Source organism: Amblyomma americanum, chromosome 6 (assembly GCF_052857255.1).
Source record: "Amblyomma americanum isolate KBUSLIRL-KWMA chromosome 6, ASM5285725v1, whole genome shotgun sequence".
NCBI classification, from domain to species: Eukaryota; Metazoa; Arthropoda; class Arachnida; order Ixodida; family Ixodidae; genus Amblyomma; species Amblyomma americanum.
The window spans coordinates 54,549,216-54,565,842 of NC_135502.1; the positions used below are offsets into that span (position 1 = coordinate 54,549,216).

The following is a 16,627-nucleotide window of genomic DNA, read 5'->3' on the forward strand; positions in this document are numbered from 1 at the left end:
CCAGCAATGTCTGAGGCCTTCCTTCCTTCCATTTCCACCACCTGGGGATCGATCTAGCTTCAAAGGGGCTGTGAAGGGGGCTAAGTTGCGGCATGCATGGGATATTGAAGCATGCCGCTTCACGAATAGTGTCCAGCGAGGATTTTTTAAATGCGCTTTGTAGAAGCTGAGTTATCTGTTGTTAAAATTTGAAGAAAGGTGTCGTAGTGGCGCGGAGCTCCGGAATAATTGGACGAATTCAAGCGACAGGAGTGTGCGCTCTGCTGTGCAAAATTTTCTTCAAGAAACGCAGCGACTCCCATTCTAATTTCTTTTTTCCGCTCTCAGTCAGTACGACATTGAAACATTACAGGCATTGTATACTATTATGCACATTAAGCCATTGTCCTGTCCTCGGCCTCCTAGTTAACAGGACCCCTGTCCTTCCGTCTTCCAATCTATCAGACTATACATACTATTACCACTCCTTTCCACATCAAAACTTTCCTGTATCCAGCAATTAACCGCCTGTGTCTTGGCCACTCCCCCGTAGTGGGTATATGCCAGCAATGTCTGAGGCCTTCCTTCCTTCCATTTCGACCACCTGGGGATCGATCTAGCTTCAAAGGGGCTGTGAAGGGGGCTAAGTTGCGGCATGCATGGGATATTGAAGCATGCCGCTTCACGAATAGTGTCCAGCGAGGATTTTTTAAATGCGCTTTGTAGAAGCTGAGTTATCTGTTGTTAAAATTTGAATTTCAGCGTCTTCGCGCCTTTCCCTCTCCTCTCGTCACTTTTTGCACGCTGCAAGGTAGGCGCTCCTTCGCCGACCCCCCTCTGGGAGCGGAGCTTCCCGACCCGCGCCGGAGCTAAGCGGCTTATTGGCCGCGGCCAGGGTAGCTGCCTGACGTCTGAAAGAATCTAACCAATGGCCACCTCTCACTTTGTCTACGCAGATGCGGGGGACGGAGGAGGGTGCGAGCATGAAAAAGTCGCCGGGAAGGGCTAGCCAACTATGACGCGTGATTGTGGGTCGTCTGCTGCGTGTAGAAGAGTATTATTTGGCTCTGGTTTTCATGGCAACACAGTGCAGTGATTAAGTGAGTTAATGTGCTCTCCTCGGAAGGCGTTTCAGAGACCCTTTAACGTGCACTGACATCGCACAGCACACGGGCGCTTTAACGTTTCGCCTCCATCGAAACGCGGCCGCCGCGGTCGGGTTCGAACCCGGGTACTAGGTTATAGTTTGCGCTCTGTTTTTCGTACGTCCGTATAATTAAGTGAGGAAAAAGGAAAGCTAGACGTGCAGTAATTGGCGCGCTCTTGCTGGATACCCGCGTCGGGAAGGGAGTAATTATGAAAGAGGCAGAGAGCTATAGGCCTTCAGCATTTCGCCTTCATAAATATGCAATTAAAACCAGCGCAACTGAGGGCATGGACACACAAGGCAGGAGCTGTCCTATCCTTCATGGTTTCGTTGCGCGATTTTCATGTGCTTCAAACTGAAATTTTCATTACCATGCGGCGGGATTTGATCCTGCAACCTCGCACTCAGCTTCCAAACCACCGCACGGCGGTTTACTGAATTGTTACTAGCGAAATGCGATCGCTTCCGAGACGCCGGGAGCCGTTGCAAGGACTTCGCGAACTTCGCTCTTTACGTCATCTGGCAGCTCGTTTTGGTCCCTTCAGGCATATTATACTCTCGTTAACGCCTCTCCTCTGACGTCTACTTGTCCCACTCATGCGCTCTCTCCTACTCCTACTCGGCCAGGGAACCTGCGTGGGTGCCATTAGCGTGGGTGCCAAAGGTGTTCTAGGAATCATGAGCCTATACATGTAATCACAATTAACAATGCTCGAGTATAAAGCGCATGTCTGCTACCGACGCACATGTGAAAATTGCCCAATGGGAGAGGGAGAGAGTCAATGAACACCAGTCAATGAACGCCAGGAGAGGAGTCCATCTCCCCCGTCGCCCCTAGCCATCGGCCCAATCCCTCGGGACACAGCAGCAGCAAGGGCTTGACTGATGATTTCCTGCTGGACGTTAGGGCCTGGGCTGCAGAGGAAAGCCTCCCAGGATTCTAGAGTGCGCAAGCTATTGCACCTAGCTGGGCATGTCCGCACCATGTGGACCAAAGTTTCTGCCTCATCACAAAATTTGAATTGTGATTTGAAGACTCCAGGGTGCCACTTGCTGTAGAGTACTGGGTTGCGAAAAACCCCCGACCTGTAATTTTCTACACATAACCTCCTCCTTCTTATTGAGCTTTCTGTCTGCTGGCAGATAAATTTGTCGAATTAGTCTGTATAGTATAGTGAGATTTCCTGGTATGAGCACATATCCTCTCTGCTGTTTATAGTTTTGGTCACTTGGGAGGTTCCAGGGGCCGACCGGTAAGTGAGACCTTATGCGACCCCCGAATGAGCCTCCTCATTTCCTCTAATTCCTGTGTGAGCTGGTGCCCGAAAGAGAACTAGTTCTTTGGGTTCTCTTTCTTTAATATATGGAAGGCAGTCTCCATTAACCTCCCCAATTCGCAATTTCTTGCAGCGTTTTTTGAGTCGCTGATGACCACCCTTGACCGCCCCTTGGCTGATGGCCAAGGCTATGGCCACTTCCTCTGCTTCTACAGTATCGACGCCATGGACTGTGCAGCATGCCACCGGGGTTCAGTCTTCACTAATCGCCACAACCGCGTGTGCCGCTTTGCTCTCGTATACTGCAGCGTCCGTACATAGGACATCCTGTTGACCTGTATACCTAGCTTGTAGTACCTCTGCTCCGTCTTTACGTCTGCCTTCGTGAAAGGCAGGGTGCATGTTTCTGGGCAGCGGAGATATTTTAATCTTGTCCCTGATTTGTTGCGGTATGTCTCTTGAGCGCACATGCTCCTGCTTGAGCTCGTAGCCCAATCTCTCTAAAATTTTCCTCCCAGTTTTAGATCCGAGTAGTCTTTGATGCTGCACGGTAATGGAAGCCTCAGTCAGCTCCGCAAGAGTGTTCGATGACGACTTACAAAAACACAACTGGAAAGAAATGAAGATTATCATTTGGATTCTATCTGGGGTTAGTTGGGACATTCCTATTGACCTTACGGCTTACCTCGATCGCAACCCATAACATGGTAAATGCCAGGTTAACAGTTGCTGTGCTTGCAAGGTCAGTACTTATGAACATTAACCATGCTGGTCTTTTGATATGGTTAAACTTAGGCTGTCTTTCAGCTTTGCATTCAATATTGCAAAGCTCAATGAAGACTGGTATTCGCTACACAACAGAGAATTTCTCTCATGAACGTTGCCAACACAGGCTTCAAATTCATTACCAAACTGCAAATTTTTCTCCTTTTGTACACAGCTCAATATCAGGAAAATGAAATTTAGCACAGGCTTACAAACTGTCTTTCCATACTTGGCGAGTGTGCAAGTAGGTGTGCATCTTGCAATGCTGAGGATGAACTAGTATTGTTTGTCACAGGTGTCATAGAAAATGGAGCCTGTTCTCATCCACGTTGCTGCATAGATGAGCCAGTTCCAACTCAATGCAGTTTTTCATTTGCATTAGCGTCAGCACCTTGCAACAGCATGCTAGTAAAGGTAGACTCATTCACTCAAGGTGCATTTATTTGTGTTCAATTCTCCGCTGAAATTACAAATACAAAAGCAAGTGCAAACATAAGTGGTATTAACATGACAGCACTTCCAACCATTTTGATGCTCGATATAAAGCTTTCTATCAAGAGAAGCTTCTAGATCTTTCAATAAGTTTCAAGGCATAAGGATTGCAATATACGCAACAAAATATGCAACAAACTTCTTTTCCATATCTTTTTATACACATAAGAGAAGCCATGCACTGTCAAAGGCACAGACAAACAAGAGCAACAAATATATGCACCTCAAACTTAGAATGCCACAACTCCAATGAAAGAACAAGTGAGATGACCTTTATTCAGCCAGTGAGCCATGCAACATTCAATATTCTGCCCTGATACAAATAAACAAGAAATATTCCCCCCCCCCCCCCCATCCATCCTTTCCTGTTTCCTGGGATGGGAGCATTCTGACCCAACAAATTTTATAGCTGAGGCATTAAAAAGATATCACGGATAAGATGAGGACAGGTGCACTGACAGCATTCTGCTTGTAGCAGTGCTGCTTTTTTGCCAGCAAGGCTTCCTCCTTGACTGAGACTTATTAAATGGCCCATGAAACGGTTTGTGCCGAGGGTAAGAAAAGCGAGACTAATAGATATTGAATCATCTTCCCACAAAAATTTTCTACCTAGTTTATGTAGCACCAGAGATATTGGCCATTAAAAACTATGCTCTTCGCTTTCTTTCGTAACTCATACATCCAGAGCAAGCCAGAAAAAAATTAAGATTACAGGCTACAACCATGCTACACCAATGAATACGTCGCCCGGCTCGGCTGTTTACTTTTTTCGGTCACTAACTCCCTCGTGATGTGCCTCCGTCTCCAGATGACCGTGCCATGCTTTGTCTACGAACATCGTCATGGTTTCTGGTAACCCAATGGCAGCACCCTCATGACTGATGTCATGCAGAGCGCACAACATGTGGCAGGATTCGCGTTAGAGACTGCACCAAATGTCGCCACGGGGGGGGCGGGAATCATATGTTTCAAAAATAATTTGATAATTTTCGGCTCGTACGCAGCAAGAATGCTCAATGGCCTTTACCATTTAATGCGTCATATTATAGCCAGTTTTTAAAACATTTCATGGATCCTTATTACCTGGTAGTAGCCATGATGAATTCAGTACTGCCACATAAAGAAGCTCATGATGCTTCACTATACACCATTGGTGATAAGTTATAACGTAACAGCACAAATGTTGATAAGGGAGCTTCAAAGCAGCTTGCTCATACAGACATTACAATGCAACAAACAAAACATATATCACCTTCATACAGTTCAAAACAGTGACATGTATCATGATGACTGCTTCATTCAACTTCTTAATGCCAAAATAAAGAAGGCAAAACTAGGACAAGATTCATGTTATAAAAATATAACTTTAATGGAGTAATTGCAAAAATGAGGTGGCATGTAAAATGAAAAATATGAAAGTAAAAATTTGTAGCTAAATAAATACTGCAATAGAGACACTGAAGAGGGACGCAGTCCTCTATACGACAAACAAATATCTGCGTACATGGATTCCAATAAAGGGCTTCAAAAACAACAGTTAATGCAGCACTGTTACAGCAGGGATACGAGATTGCTAGGATGTGTGCAGAATATCACACGCAACCTCCAAGCTAGGAAACTGACACTTCTCTCAAAAGAAGTCTGCATATACATGGCGACAACATGACAGTGCAGAACATGTTGTACAGTTTCATATCACTCGCAAACACACACAATAAGCCGTTTGTGGCCTGAAACTTTTGCCATTTACAATGGAACATACATACACAATAAGAAGCAAACACCATGACCTGTGCACTTAGGGCAACAAAATAAAAAGAGCTCTTCCGCATTTACTGCTGACTTATTATGCACATTAATGATCCACAAAGTGGTGCACTCCTTTAAAAGAAACACTTGAGGCCAAATTAAAGTTGGTATGTATCGATACATAACTGCATTATAATGACAAGGAGGCTACTTTCAGTGAAAACAGAGCTGTTATAAGCCAGAAAAAGTCAGAAACTAAATACACATATCACCATCCCCAATAGTTTGACAGCAAACAGCACTGACATCAACACAGTTATTTTTTTACATGTGGATCCCTGAGGCTAGGCTGCACCACCATTCACTTCCAGACACTGATCACGGAGTCCTTGCTGATCTCCACATCCCGTGTGGAAGGAAAGTGCTGTTTTTAAATAAAGCTTTCTCAGTAACAAATTCCTCGTCTGCTGCTGAACATCTAAACAGCCAGGAAGAGCCATAAATTAATTCTTACTAAAAGCAAAAATTTGATAGTTTTCCTCGGTGTCTGTTCAATCTGTTTCAGGCAATAATGATTTTGACATTCATATGTGCCTCCTACATTCAGTAGAAAAAAAAAGAAAGAAAATTGCTGTCATCTGGAAACCTTATCCTCTGAGCGTTCAGACATCTATGTGGAATGGTACCAATGTCTTCTAAGAAATGACCAAATGTACCACATTATACACCAAGGGAGTTGCTTCCTCAGTCTTTTCCAGGCAGGAGGCAATACTAGAAAGTTTAGGCATTCAACTTTTCTCCACAATACAGCACTGCGAAAATTACAACTTCCAGAATGTGCCAAGCCCCCTGCAACGAGACAAACTTTTCACACTCATGACCATTCTCTTGCCCAAATTTTCAGCTCAAACTCCAGTATCTTCCCAAAAACTATGGAGGACTGGGATCATTTATCAACTCAAAAAACGCTTTAGTTGAGAAATTATGTTGCACAACTTGAATGTTATTTCTCCTGTTGAGTTTTTGTTTACACCTCCGTGCTTTATTGTTTTGTTATTTTACAGATGAATTTTGTTGCAGAACCAAAACAGTACTATTTCTAGTGTTCAGCATTTGAAATTGATGTACTCTTGTTGGCTGGCTTTCTGGTTGTTTGGCTACTTCTCTCTTTTGCAAATGTCTACTGCTCAGGCCAAATCATTAAAGTATCTTCAAAAAAATAAATAATCCATTCAGCTGGCTGCATTCCCTCTTCTAATTGTCATGTTTTCGTGCAACAGAGGTTTCCAAATCTACAAAACGGTATTGATAACAAATGCATTATCATACAAAAATAAGACTGCAATATGTGATCCCCATACAAGATACAAGTGCTAAAAAGCCAGCAATAGATGCAAAAAACTATGAAGCTTCTCCACATGGGGTTTTCAGTATTCCAGTGAATAAAACAACAATAAATAGCATGTACAAAGCACGGTCTTGTCCCTTTCTAAATAACCTGTAATGTAATTAAAAAAGCAACAAAAATAAAATGAGAATAAAGTAGATCAAGCAAAGAGTGCAGGGACTTTGCTTACACAAGCAAAGTTTCAAGGAAACAAGCTTGTGTGCAAATGACACAGTCAAGTAGGGATTCCTAGATGCTATGTAACAAGCACAAAAAAATTCTCTTCTAGTGAAAGCACAAGGTGATTTTCGTTGAAAAGGCAGTAATGAGCAATAATAAAGTGGCACTGCCTGGAATTGTTCCAATGTGTGAAGGCAATGCAATACGCTGAGCAAGGCACAGCGAGGAAAACAATCTGTTGGTTCTTGTGCGCAAGAACAGCTGCACAGTCCATGAGAGATGCCACAGTGGGAGGCCCAAGATTGACTCGGAGATTTCTTCAGTGGTCCATTATGTCAACACCTTAGTGTTTTTGTCTTTTGCACTCATAAAAACACAACAAACATGCGTGACCAAGAGACATACTGCACGCAGCAAGGAAAAGCCAAATTCCACAGCTAACTGGAACGCAACTACCAGCCGTTGTACTAAACATGTGCCAAAATCTTCAGAGCAGACACAGCAAGAATATAGAGCCAGCTGGAAATCTGCTGCTTAGCCAAATTTTAAATTCACACTAGTGAACTTAAGTCCTTAGGAAAAAGATACACACGCTCACTTAAAAAACGTCACGAATAAAACTAGTGCTAAAACAAGATGAGAAAATGCTAATCTAATGACCATGAGAAACAAGACTGCATACATGAGAAACCTACAAACTGCATTCCATAAAAAAGAAAAGTTCCAGGCTTGAGGAGCACTGACTGTTCCAGGGAAAAAAAAAAGCAAAAAAAAGACACACAGCAAACTGAAAGATAAGCTGTACATCACTAGGTGCAAATAAAAGATAGCAATATGTGGGTGACAAAGGAGCCAGTATGATGATGCATAAAACTAGTGTCTCTTTATGAGGCAAGTTTCTTAAAATTCTGCCGTGTAGTTCTCAGGCTCAACTTATTCTGCACAAGCTTCTGGTGTGCACTGAAAAGGGGCTTTCCGTAAGAGCAATGACCACATGTTAGTCAAAGTGGCAGAGTGTAGATTAATTTTGACCCCACCTGGCACCATGTTTCAGTGCTCGGCAATCTTTGTACGCCAAGTTCTAAGCCCAGAATTCTCGTTTTTAAGGAGTTCCTGAACGAAACTCGTAGCAATACCACCTTGACGTGGCACCATTGCTAAGCACAATGCCATGTGAGAAAGATTCGTGCACGCATGTTATTTTTTGCCTCCTGTAATCAGCAAAGATAAACCGCCCCGAAGAAACATTAAAAAAGGACAAAATACAAAAAATAATCAAGAAAATGGTGGTCCTATAAGTAGCACTGTGCTGAGAAAGCATTCCAATTTGATCGAAAACATTAGCACCTCAACTGAGTAGCTAACAGCTGTGTCACATGTGTAAGCTAGGGTTAAAGCTCAGGGTAAGCGAGAAAATGGAAACTGACATACTGGGGTGTTTTGCACCGCTTATTACCAGCAAATGTCTGATGTTCTAACGATAAGAAAACACAGCCGACAGCTCTTGATTTTGCATCTTCCATATGGTAAGTTTGTATGCAAAAATAATGCCTTTTTCTTTCTGCCCACAAAAAACATGCACAGCATTCCAGCGAAAGGCAACACTAAAAAAGCATGACAGTGGTTTGGTGAGAAGCTTTAAAAATCTGTGCCGCACAGATGAACCATATGGACTGCCGTGAAATGTCCCTTCTTTCAGTACCGTGAAAGTAGACAGGCTTTCACGTCAGGCAAACTACTGCCTGACAACAGCAGTGCATACCAGGCATGTGATAACTACGCCTCTCAGACCACAAAAGAGCAAGCAGCGTGATGTGCACCACTCTTCAATATTGGGACATTCAAACACTGCCCCACCAGTCACACAATACAGGTTCTTATTGAGAGCCACTAATGCGAGTACTTACGGCCAGCCCTTAGTTTACAATCATATAGACTGTTGTCTGGAGACAAAGAAGCAAACGCTTTCAAGCAATGTGAAAGTTTAAATGGTTTAACAAAAACTGGTCGAACAGCAACATACTAGGTAGCATAGCCAAGATGAATCTTGCTTACTGTGAATAGTGATGACTAACATGGGGTTCAGACATTAAACATTACAATGCACACAAATGTTGCATGCTTTCTGCAATACAAACTACAAGCACATGTGAAACAGCAAGTGCTGTCACCGCTGCAGGAGAAGAACAGCTTAACACATTCATTGCGTTGTGGGTCACTGGTGGGTCACGTCATTTAAGCTCTGCGGCCACGAATAATGGTTTATGGGGTTTAACGTCTGAAAATGACTCAGGCTATGAGGGTCGCGGTTGTGAAGGGATCCGGAAATTTCGACCACCTGGGGTTCTTTACAGTGCACTGACATCACAGAGTACACGGGCCTCTAGCATTTCGCCTCCATCGAAATGCGACCTCCGTGGCCGGGATCGAACCCGCGTAATCGGTTACATGATGAAGCTCTGGGCCAGATTTTATTGTGAGGTCTAAGAAAGAGGTCCTCACAAAAAAAAATCTGTGTTACCACTTCAATGTGTGACCCATTATCCGTGACCACACAGCATGAATAAGTGACAAGACCCCCCGCTGACCCATGATGCAGTGAACGTAGTAAGCACTGCGAATCGCCAACACGCATTCAAGTTCCCCAACAAACATGACATAGCTACAATGAGGGTGCTGAAAATTAAGAAAATAGTCAAAGCTTTTGCATTCAGAAGCAACCACTAGTTTGAATACAGGATGAATGCTTAAAAAAAAAAAAAACCTGAAAAGCCGCAGTAACAGAAAAATGTTTCTGTTGCCTCTGGCATATTGTCTCAGGCTGTACAGGGGACTGAAAATTAACATTAGACACATTGCATTAAACAAATCTGTGGGGGCAAATATGCTCCTCTGTCACAAAACAGGTCAAGCACGCGGGTCTTACCTCACCTCCCCAATGACAGCATTTGTCACCTCATAACAGCTAGCAGACCTAGTGCTAAGCATAGCACAATACTGGCATGGAGCTCCACGCTATGGCAGGAGAGCATATCTTTGTGAAAGAATTTCTCGGCCTGGACGTAACTTGCCTTCACCAGGTCTGCGTCGCACTCCATGTCGTCTTTCTGCAACAAAATGAAGTCACAAGACGAGGACTTCATCAAATGATAAAACAAGCCTATTGTAAGCGAAATACAAAAGGCCCATCTATCACATCACTGAGGGGAGCTCTGAACCGTAATTTCCAAGACATCATAAACGTATAGGAATCACAGTGAAACATGCTGCAGCATATGTCATAGCATAAGCATGACAAGGCCTGATATTAATGCAAACTGTAATCCGTCTCTTCGCAAGCCACTACCAATTAAGCCAAATCCCAGTTTAACTATTTGCGAGAGATTGCCTAAACGATGATCTTGTTGCTCAATTATTACAGCCGAGCCCACTTAAAACGAACCTTACGGTCATGCGGAATCTGTTCGTTATATCCAATGTTCGTAGTAAGTGGACTCTCCTTACGACAGGCAAGAATATTACGCTCTCCAAAAGTGTAATTTATTTTTTAAACTGCGTTATTCACGTCTACTTATTCAACGCAGACCCTACTGCGACTCTCTGCAGGCTTTCCAAAGCGGTCGCGTTCACCTTGCCAAGACCACAGTACATATACTAAAATTGGATATAAGTAATCATTGAAGAAGCGTCCACGGCAGCTGGTGACATGTCTGCCGCATTTAATCAGATTCCTAGCAGTAGGGAGAGCTCTTACTTGGCGTTCAGAGAGTTTGTCAGAGCATGCGGCCCTGCGATGCTGTGGTCCGCAGGAACGTAGTCATCCGAGAAAACATCTGGCCAGCTATGCATCAACGATCCGTTGCCACAAATCTACATGCATCTGATCTTGTGCACTTTCGAAAGCTTCATCTATCATTCCCAGGCCCATGCAGCGACGAAAGTAGCGCAGCCCTCGTGGCACAATGTATCAGCAGTATTGTCCACTGCCTGATGCTGCCTGCACTGGGTCAGCACAAAAGATGGAGCCGGGCAGGCAACGCATACCATGTGAACAGCATGGCTAGGAAGGCATTCAAACCTCTCAAATTGCTGCTGTTTGTAGCTGCTTGCACTTCAGATGCTTTGCCCATCCGGCGAACATGCAGGCAATGACTGCCCTAGTAGGCCATTGGTGCGCTCTTGGCCGGCGGTTACTTACTCGTTCAATGCTGCCTTTTTATTGCTTTTTCGGATGGACGCGTTCTTTCCAGGGTGGTGTTTCGAGAGCTGCGAGGCAATCTTCAATCTCCGCACTTGCTGGAAAAGCGATCTCTTCAACTTCAGGGGGGAAGTTTGTGCCGCCTCCTCGTTTGCTATAACTGAATGCTGCTCATTGTATGCCATCGCCCTAATGCATATTTTGACGGTAGTGCCACACTCGGTCGTAACAAGTGAGCGTTTGTTATATCTGTGGCCATTATATGTGGGCTCGACTGTACTTCATAATCAGTAAAAACTTTTGAGAACATAGTCTCCTTCTGCAAAAACTGAGCTTCCATTAACTCGAATACTGCATTCTTGATTGAAATATATGAGGGAATGTCAGTAAACTGGGAATTATCAGAATAAAGGAGTTTAGTACAGAAAGACTAGAAGTAAACGCTTACTAGTGAATACTATACCATAACAAACATCAACAGAAGTTCATCCAAGGATGAGCACTTAAGTGTGTCAGTGTGAGTTTTCGGTACCTGCTGACTCTCCCAATGACAACATGAAATCCAATGGTATTCATTTACTCCAAATACCAAAAATAGAATTTAGATTTCAATTCCTTTCTCAATTAAAGGAGCACCTGAACACCCTTTGATGCTACTGTTTACTTCGACACTACTGGGTACGGCTAGCAGCAGCGTAAGTTACAGTAGCAATCTCCAGCCAGTAGAGCTATCAACATTGCTACAGTGCTGGAAGGCACAGAGGCAGACCCAGCAAAGCATATGCAATGCACACAATACTTGATCAATTGTACAACACTGTGCTATGCTTTTTTTCACCCCCCCCCCCCCCTTTTTGGTAACAGACACATTGCCACATACAGTACACTGCAGGGCTAGCTGGTTACAAAACAGCACGAATCAAAGGCAATCACAGTGAGCCAATTGAGAGCAAACTAATTGTTTCAGAAATTTTCACATATTTTCACCCATCTCTACCCAGACCTCCAGCCAACATTTGCACAATACTTCAAATAAGTAAAAATGCCACTGCAAGGTATAGACACTGCTTGGACATGCATTACCACAATAAGCAGGTTACTCATCACCCACAAAAGTGAGCCAGATACGTTCAGTGCCTTCAGTGCAGTAGGAATGCCACACAGTAGCCTATGCACCTTGTTTTTGTTTTTTTTCACTTGTCAGAACTTGCACAGCCCAAAATTTTTCTTCCACAGTGTTGGCCTTTCTGCATGACATGGATCTGAGTTGAAGTTCGTGAATCTTCTTTTTACCACTTCTGAATGGCTGCCACTCAGCACTAAGCATTAAGACCTTCTTTTCTTTGTCCTTCTTTAGGAGCCCTTCAGTAGCAAATTTACCCACTTTAATTTACGTCATCCGCGTAATTAAAAACAAAATATCCCCTGTTGTCAAGCCCATAGCAAACCTTGACGTCACTCAACAAAATGCAAGCAAAATGTGGGACACAATTCACACTCACAGTGCAGACATCCCGGCACGATGGGCACACGATGGTGCCTATGTGGAGCCAGCCACTGGCGTACAACTGGATCCGAATCTCCTGCTTGGAGTAGTAACACGTGTACGTGTGGTTGGCCACTTCAATATGCAGTCGCCCACCGGAGCACGTGTACTGCACAGCCCAACAAAGCATCGAATTTTTACGTCAAAACACTGGTATTGAAGCTCACATACACACAGTTCATTCTTTTTTTTTTTTTTCATTCACTTAGCTTACTGGTCCCAAGGTTGAAAGCTGTGTGAGCGGAATTTGTAGATATTACATGTCAGTAGCTGGTATATAGTAAAACAAAACTAACCAAGATAAGCCACATTATACAATTTTCGCAGTCAAATATCAGTAACTCATGAAAAATTACACAGTAATGAACTCATATGCACCTAAATACTGACTTATGCAACAGCACATGAATCGTAGAATTTTGCCCATACCTGTCAAAGACCAGTGTAGCATTACACAAAAAAAAAAAAAAAGAAAGTTGTATGGCATGTATGTGACATTGGAGTATAAATGTAGCTGTGCCTACTAGATATGAATGCCGGCCTCCGGCTTGTACTGCAGTCATGTGGTTAACTGGCTGCTTGAGCAAAACGAAGGCACAAACAGTAGTTGACAATGATTTGGAACGATTCACACTCTAAACCAGTGGCCGAGGGTTGAGTGACCCTTTTATGCGCTGGAAGACATTGCCAAAGTCCTCCACGCACTGTATCAGGCTCACTGAGGGTACTGCAAATTTCAAGTGATAATCTTTAAAGGAACACTGAGGTCGGCTTCATCCAATTTTCACTTTCAGTAAAAACCAACTGTTTGGCTACTATTTGTTGCTACCACATGAGAGAGACATATCCAGTCAAGCGGGAACCAGTCAAGCTGTCCAGCGTTTTTTCTCCAACCTCCCCCATCACGTTGATGGAAATTAAGGCTATTATTATTATTATTATTATTATATTTACAATAAACTTGTTTATTCCTCCTTCCTCCTCTTGTTGACAGTCATCTGGCAGCAGAAGATGCATTTACTGTTGAGAAAATTTGTGCTAACTATAATCACTGAAAGGAAGTGGATGGCTGCGTGGCATAGACTCATATATTTACATGGAAAAAAAGCTAAGAAAGAAAGAAAGCCAAAGAAGAGAGAGCGCTGATGTGATCACGGTCAGTTCATAAAACCACCATGTTTTGGCAATAGCTCTATTTCATTTTGCGGTCTTTTACAGCTTACAAATGCTCTGTTATCACTGAAATTAGCCATTTATAAAACTTCTGCCCTATTTCCCAAGACCTTGATCTCGGCTGCCGTGGCCACATTTCAAACGGAAATAAAATGCAACAATACTCGTGTACTGAGATTCACCACATCATTTTACTAAAGACCCCCTGCTGAAGGCATCGTGCGGGGGTTGGGGGAATTGCGACTGCAAATCAAAATTTGCAGAGCTCATAACAGTTTCTAAATCAGTTGAAGCAGCCATTTTTTTTTTTTTTTTTCACCTGAAAGACCAATCACGGCACCACAGTAACGCAACCACAGTTTACTGGGATAATTCTAGTCCTCATTTTTATTCTAAGTTTGTGTTACTAAAAGTTACAGGTCAGTAACCTTCTGTAGCTAAAGGCTAGGCAGTTTAGACAGTTGGCTAGAAGCACAGAATTATGCTTGCAAAATGACAAGCCCACAGCACAGGTTGAAGTTGGCACACAAATATATGTAGTACATACAAAGAATCTATATTTCATTACATTACACACAATACAATATTGGGAATGTTTCATGTCCAAGCAGTGTTTATAAGTAAAAGAATTGCCCTTGTCAAGGTTTTCAAAAAATGAAAGGAACATGACAGCCAGTTTATCCAAGTTCACTGAGCATTGCACTATATTCTGTGGTGGTATTTAGTATGCAGGGTTTAACATCCAAGAGCTGCACTTGGGATACAAGGGGTGCTGTAGTGGTGGGCTCCATATTAATTTCGACCACCAGGGGTTCTTTACCATGCACCGAAATGACACAGCACAGGGCGGTTTTTTAATGCTGTCTCTATCTATACGCGTGTTTCGATGCTGGCCGCCATGTAACCTGTGTGAGTCAATGTTCCATGCTATGTCAAGTGGAAGCACTCTTCTTTTGTGCACCAATCAGGAGTCACAACTGAAGCACAAACCAGCGGGGAACACAGGTGGAGCAACCATATACAGACAGCATCACAGACTGCATGATACTGCCTCACGGGCAAGATCCCCCACAAACAACATCTGCTCTGGACTGATTTCCAAATCTCAAGCCCTAATATGGTAATGCCAAGCTGTGCAGAGGCCAAGTCCCAAGCACTGCAGGAGCCACTCCACTCACCTTGTAGCAGCCGCTGCCCCAGTGTGGCCACTGGCGTACCTGGGTGCATGTCCGCTCCTGCCACATCTCCTTGTTATGGTTGAAGCATTTAGAGCCAGGCCCATAGTACTCAAGAGCAAAGTTATTCTCTTCCTCTGAAAGTCATGGTGCAATGAAGCAGACACAGATGTAGTGCATCTCTGTACACACACAAGGTTAGCTCCTGCAGCCAGTCATAGACAACAGTATGAGATGTTTCCTGAACTGATTGCAGTTCTGAGGAAAGTTAGTCACCTAGACACAGTGGCCATATTTAAATGAAAGCAAAATGCTGAAAACACTCGTGCGTGCATCAGCACAAAATACAATAAGAATTCTTCCCCAAAGTATCCTTTAAGCTCTCCTAGAGGTTCTAAAAGTTAAAGTTAATTATTCTTTTTCAAGTCAAACAGTTGATCTATCTAGTGATCGTATGGGTCATTTTTATCACTGACGTCAAGAGTATGACTTGAGTGGCAGGTGAAGACATCTTCCTTTGTTAGACCCAGTTTCCTCATTAATAACTTATGAATGCGGCCACAAAGAGCCACAACAATAGATTGCTTTACTAAGAACAAGAATTGGAGATGTCCTAGGCGCCCCTCAGCAAGTTTTCTCCTGCAGTGTACTGCTACAGCAACGACACCGTAAACACCGAAAAACGTCCATGACATATCCATAAGCGTACATTTAAGTTCACAATTACAAGCCAAGGTATTACAGTCCATCATTTCGCACTCTATATTGCCATTATGTAGAGGGGGGGAGGGAAGAAAAGGTAAAGCTTACGGGGATTGTTCTCTTCAAACTGGCACTGAGATCCACGCACCACAGTGTTCTTTGACTTCCAGGTGAACTCCTAAAAAAGGAATGAAGGACAGAGCTTTGCTCTCAAAAAACATGTGACAGCAACATCTACAGCAGTGGCAATAACAACGTTAAAAAGGGATGTGGTAAATAAAGTAGCCTATTCGGTCAAAACTTCGCCTGTCTTGCGACGCAAAATTATAGTACTCTCTGCAACAGAAATCTAGAAAAATGGCACTTCTTTCTGCGTGGTTGTCCAAAAATTTTGAGCGAATTGCGTGCCTAATGGCGTCGGCGCACTGAGGATTCCACAGCCTTCCAACGACGAAGCACAACCATCTTAGCATTGCAGCAAAGAGGAGAGATCAAAGCTTCTGCTTGTTGCAGTGGCACACTCCTCTGATTAAAATCAAGAGCAAACGAGGTGATAAATGAGGCAAATGAAGGAATAAACTTTAAGGTTGATTTTCTAGGCTTTCACATTTTCTGCAGTTCTTATCAGTCATCGCTTCGGCATTTCATAACAAATGACAGTAGGACGATTCCGTTTTTTTTTTTTGGCACATGAATTGAGATATTGAGGAGTGCAATAAAGCTCTATTTTTTTTTATATATAAACGTAATAGCTTTTTAAACGTTATTTCTGCAAAAAACATTATCGTGTAAATGCATGCTGGCGTTTATTTTCATAAGTACTAAAAAAGAAACTAACAGCTTTATTGTAAAGAACA

General features: G+C 43.2%; 1 protein-coding gene across 1 annotated transcript in view; it reads right to left on the reverse strand.

Moving 5' to 3' along the window:
- Positions 1-3,591: 3,591 nt before the first annotated feature.
- Invadolysin (leishmanolysin-like peptidase, invadolysin) overlaps positions 3,592-16,627 on the reverse strand; it is a 29,182-nt gene continuing 16,146 nt past the window's right edge. The window contains exons 15-18 of the mRNA XM_077626907.1: positions 15,879-15,948; positions 15,072-15,205; positions 12,677-12,829; positions 3,592-10,083 (exon numbers count right to left, since the gene is read on the reverse strand). Of these exons, the coding sequence (XP_077483033.1) occupies positions 9,928-10,083; positions 12,677-12,829; positions 15,072-15,205; positions 15,879-15,948 (513 nt within the window). The 3' untranslated portion in view covers positions 3,592-9,927. The remainder of the gene's footprint in view (positions 10,084-12,676; positions 12,830-15,071; positions 15,206-15,878; positions 15,949-16,627) is intronic.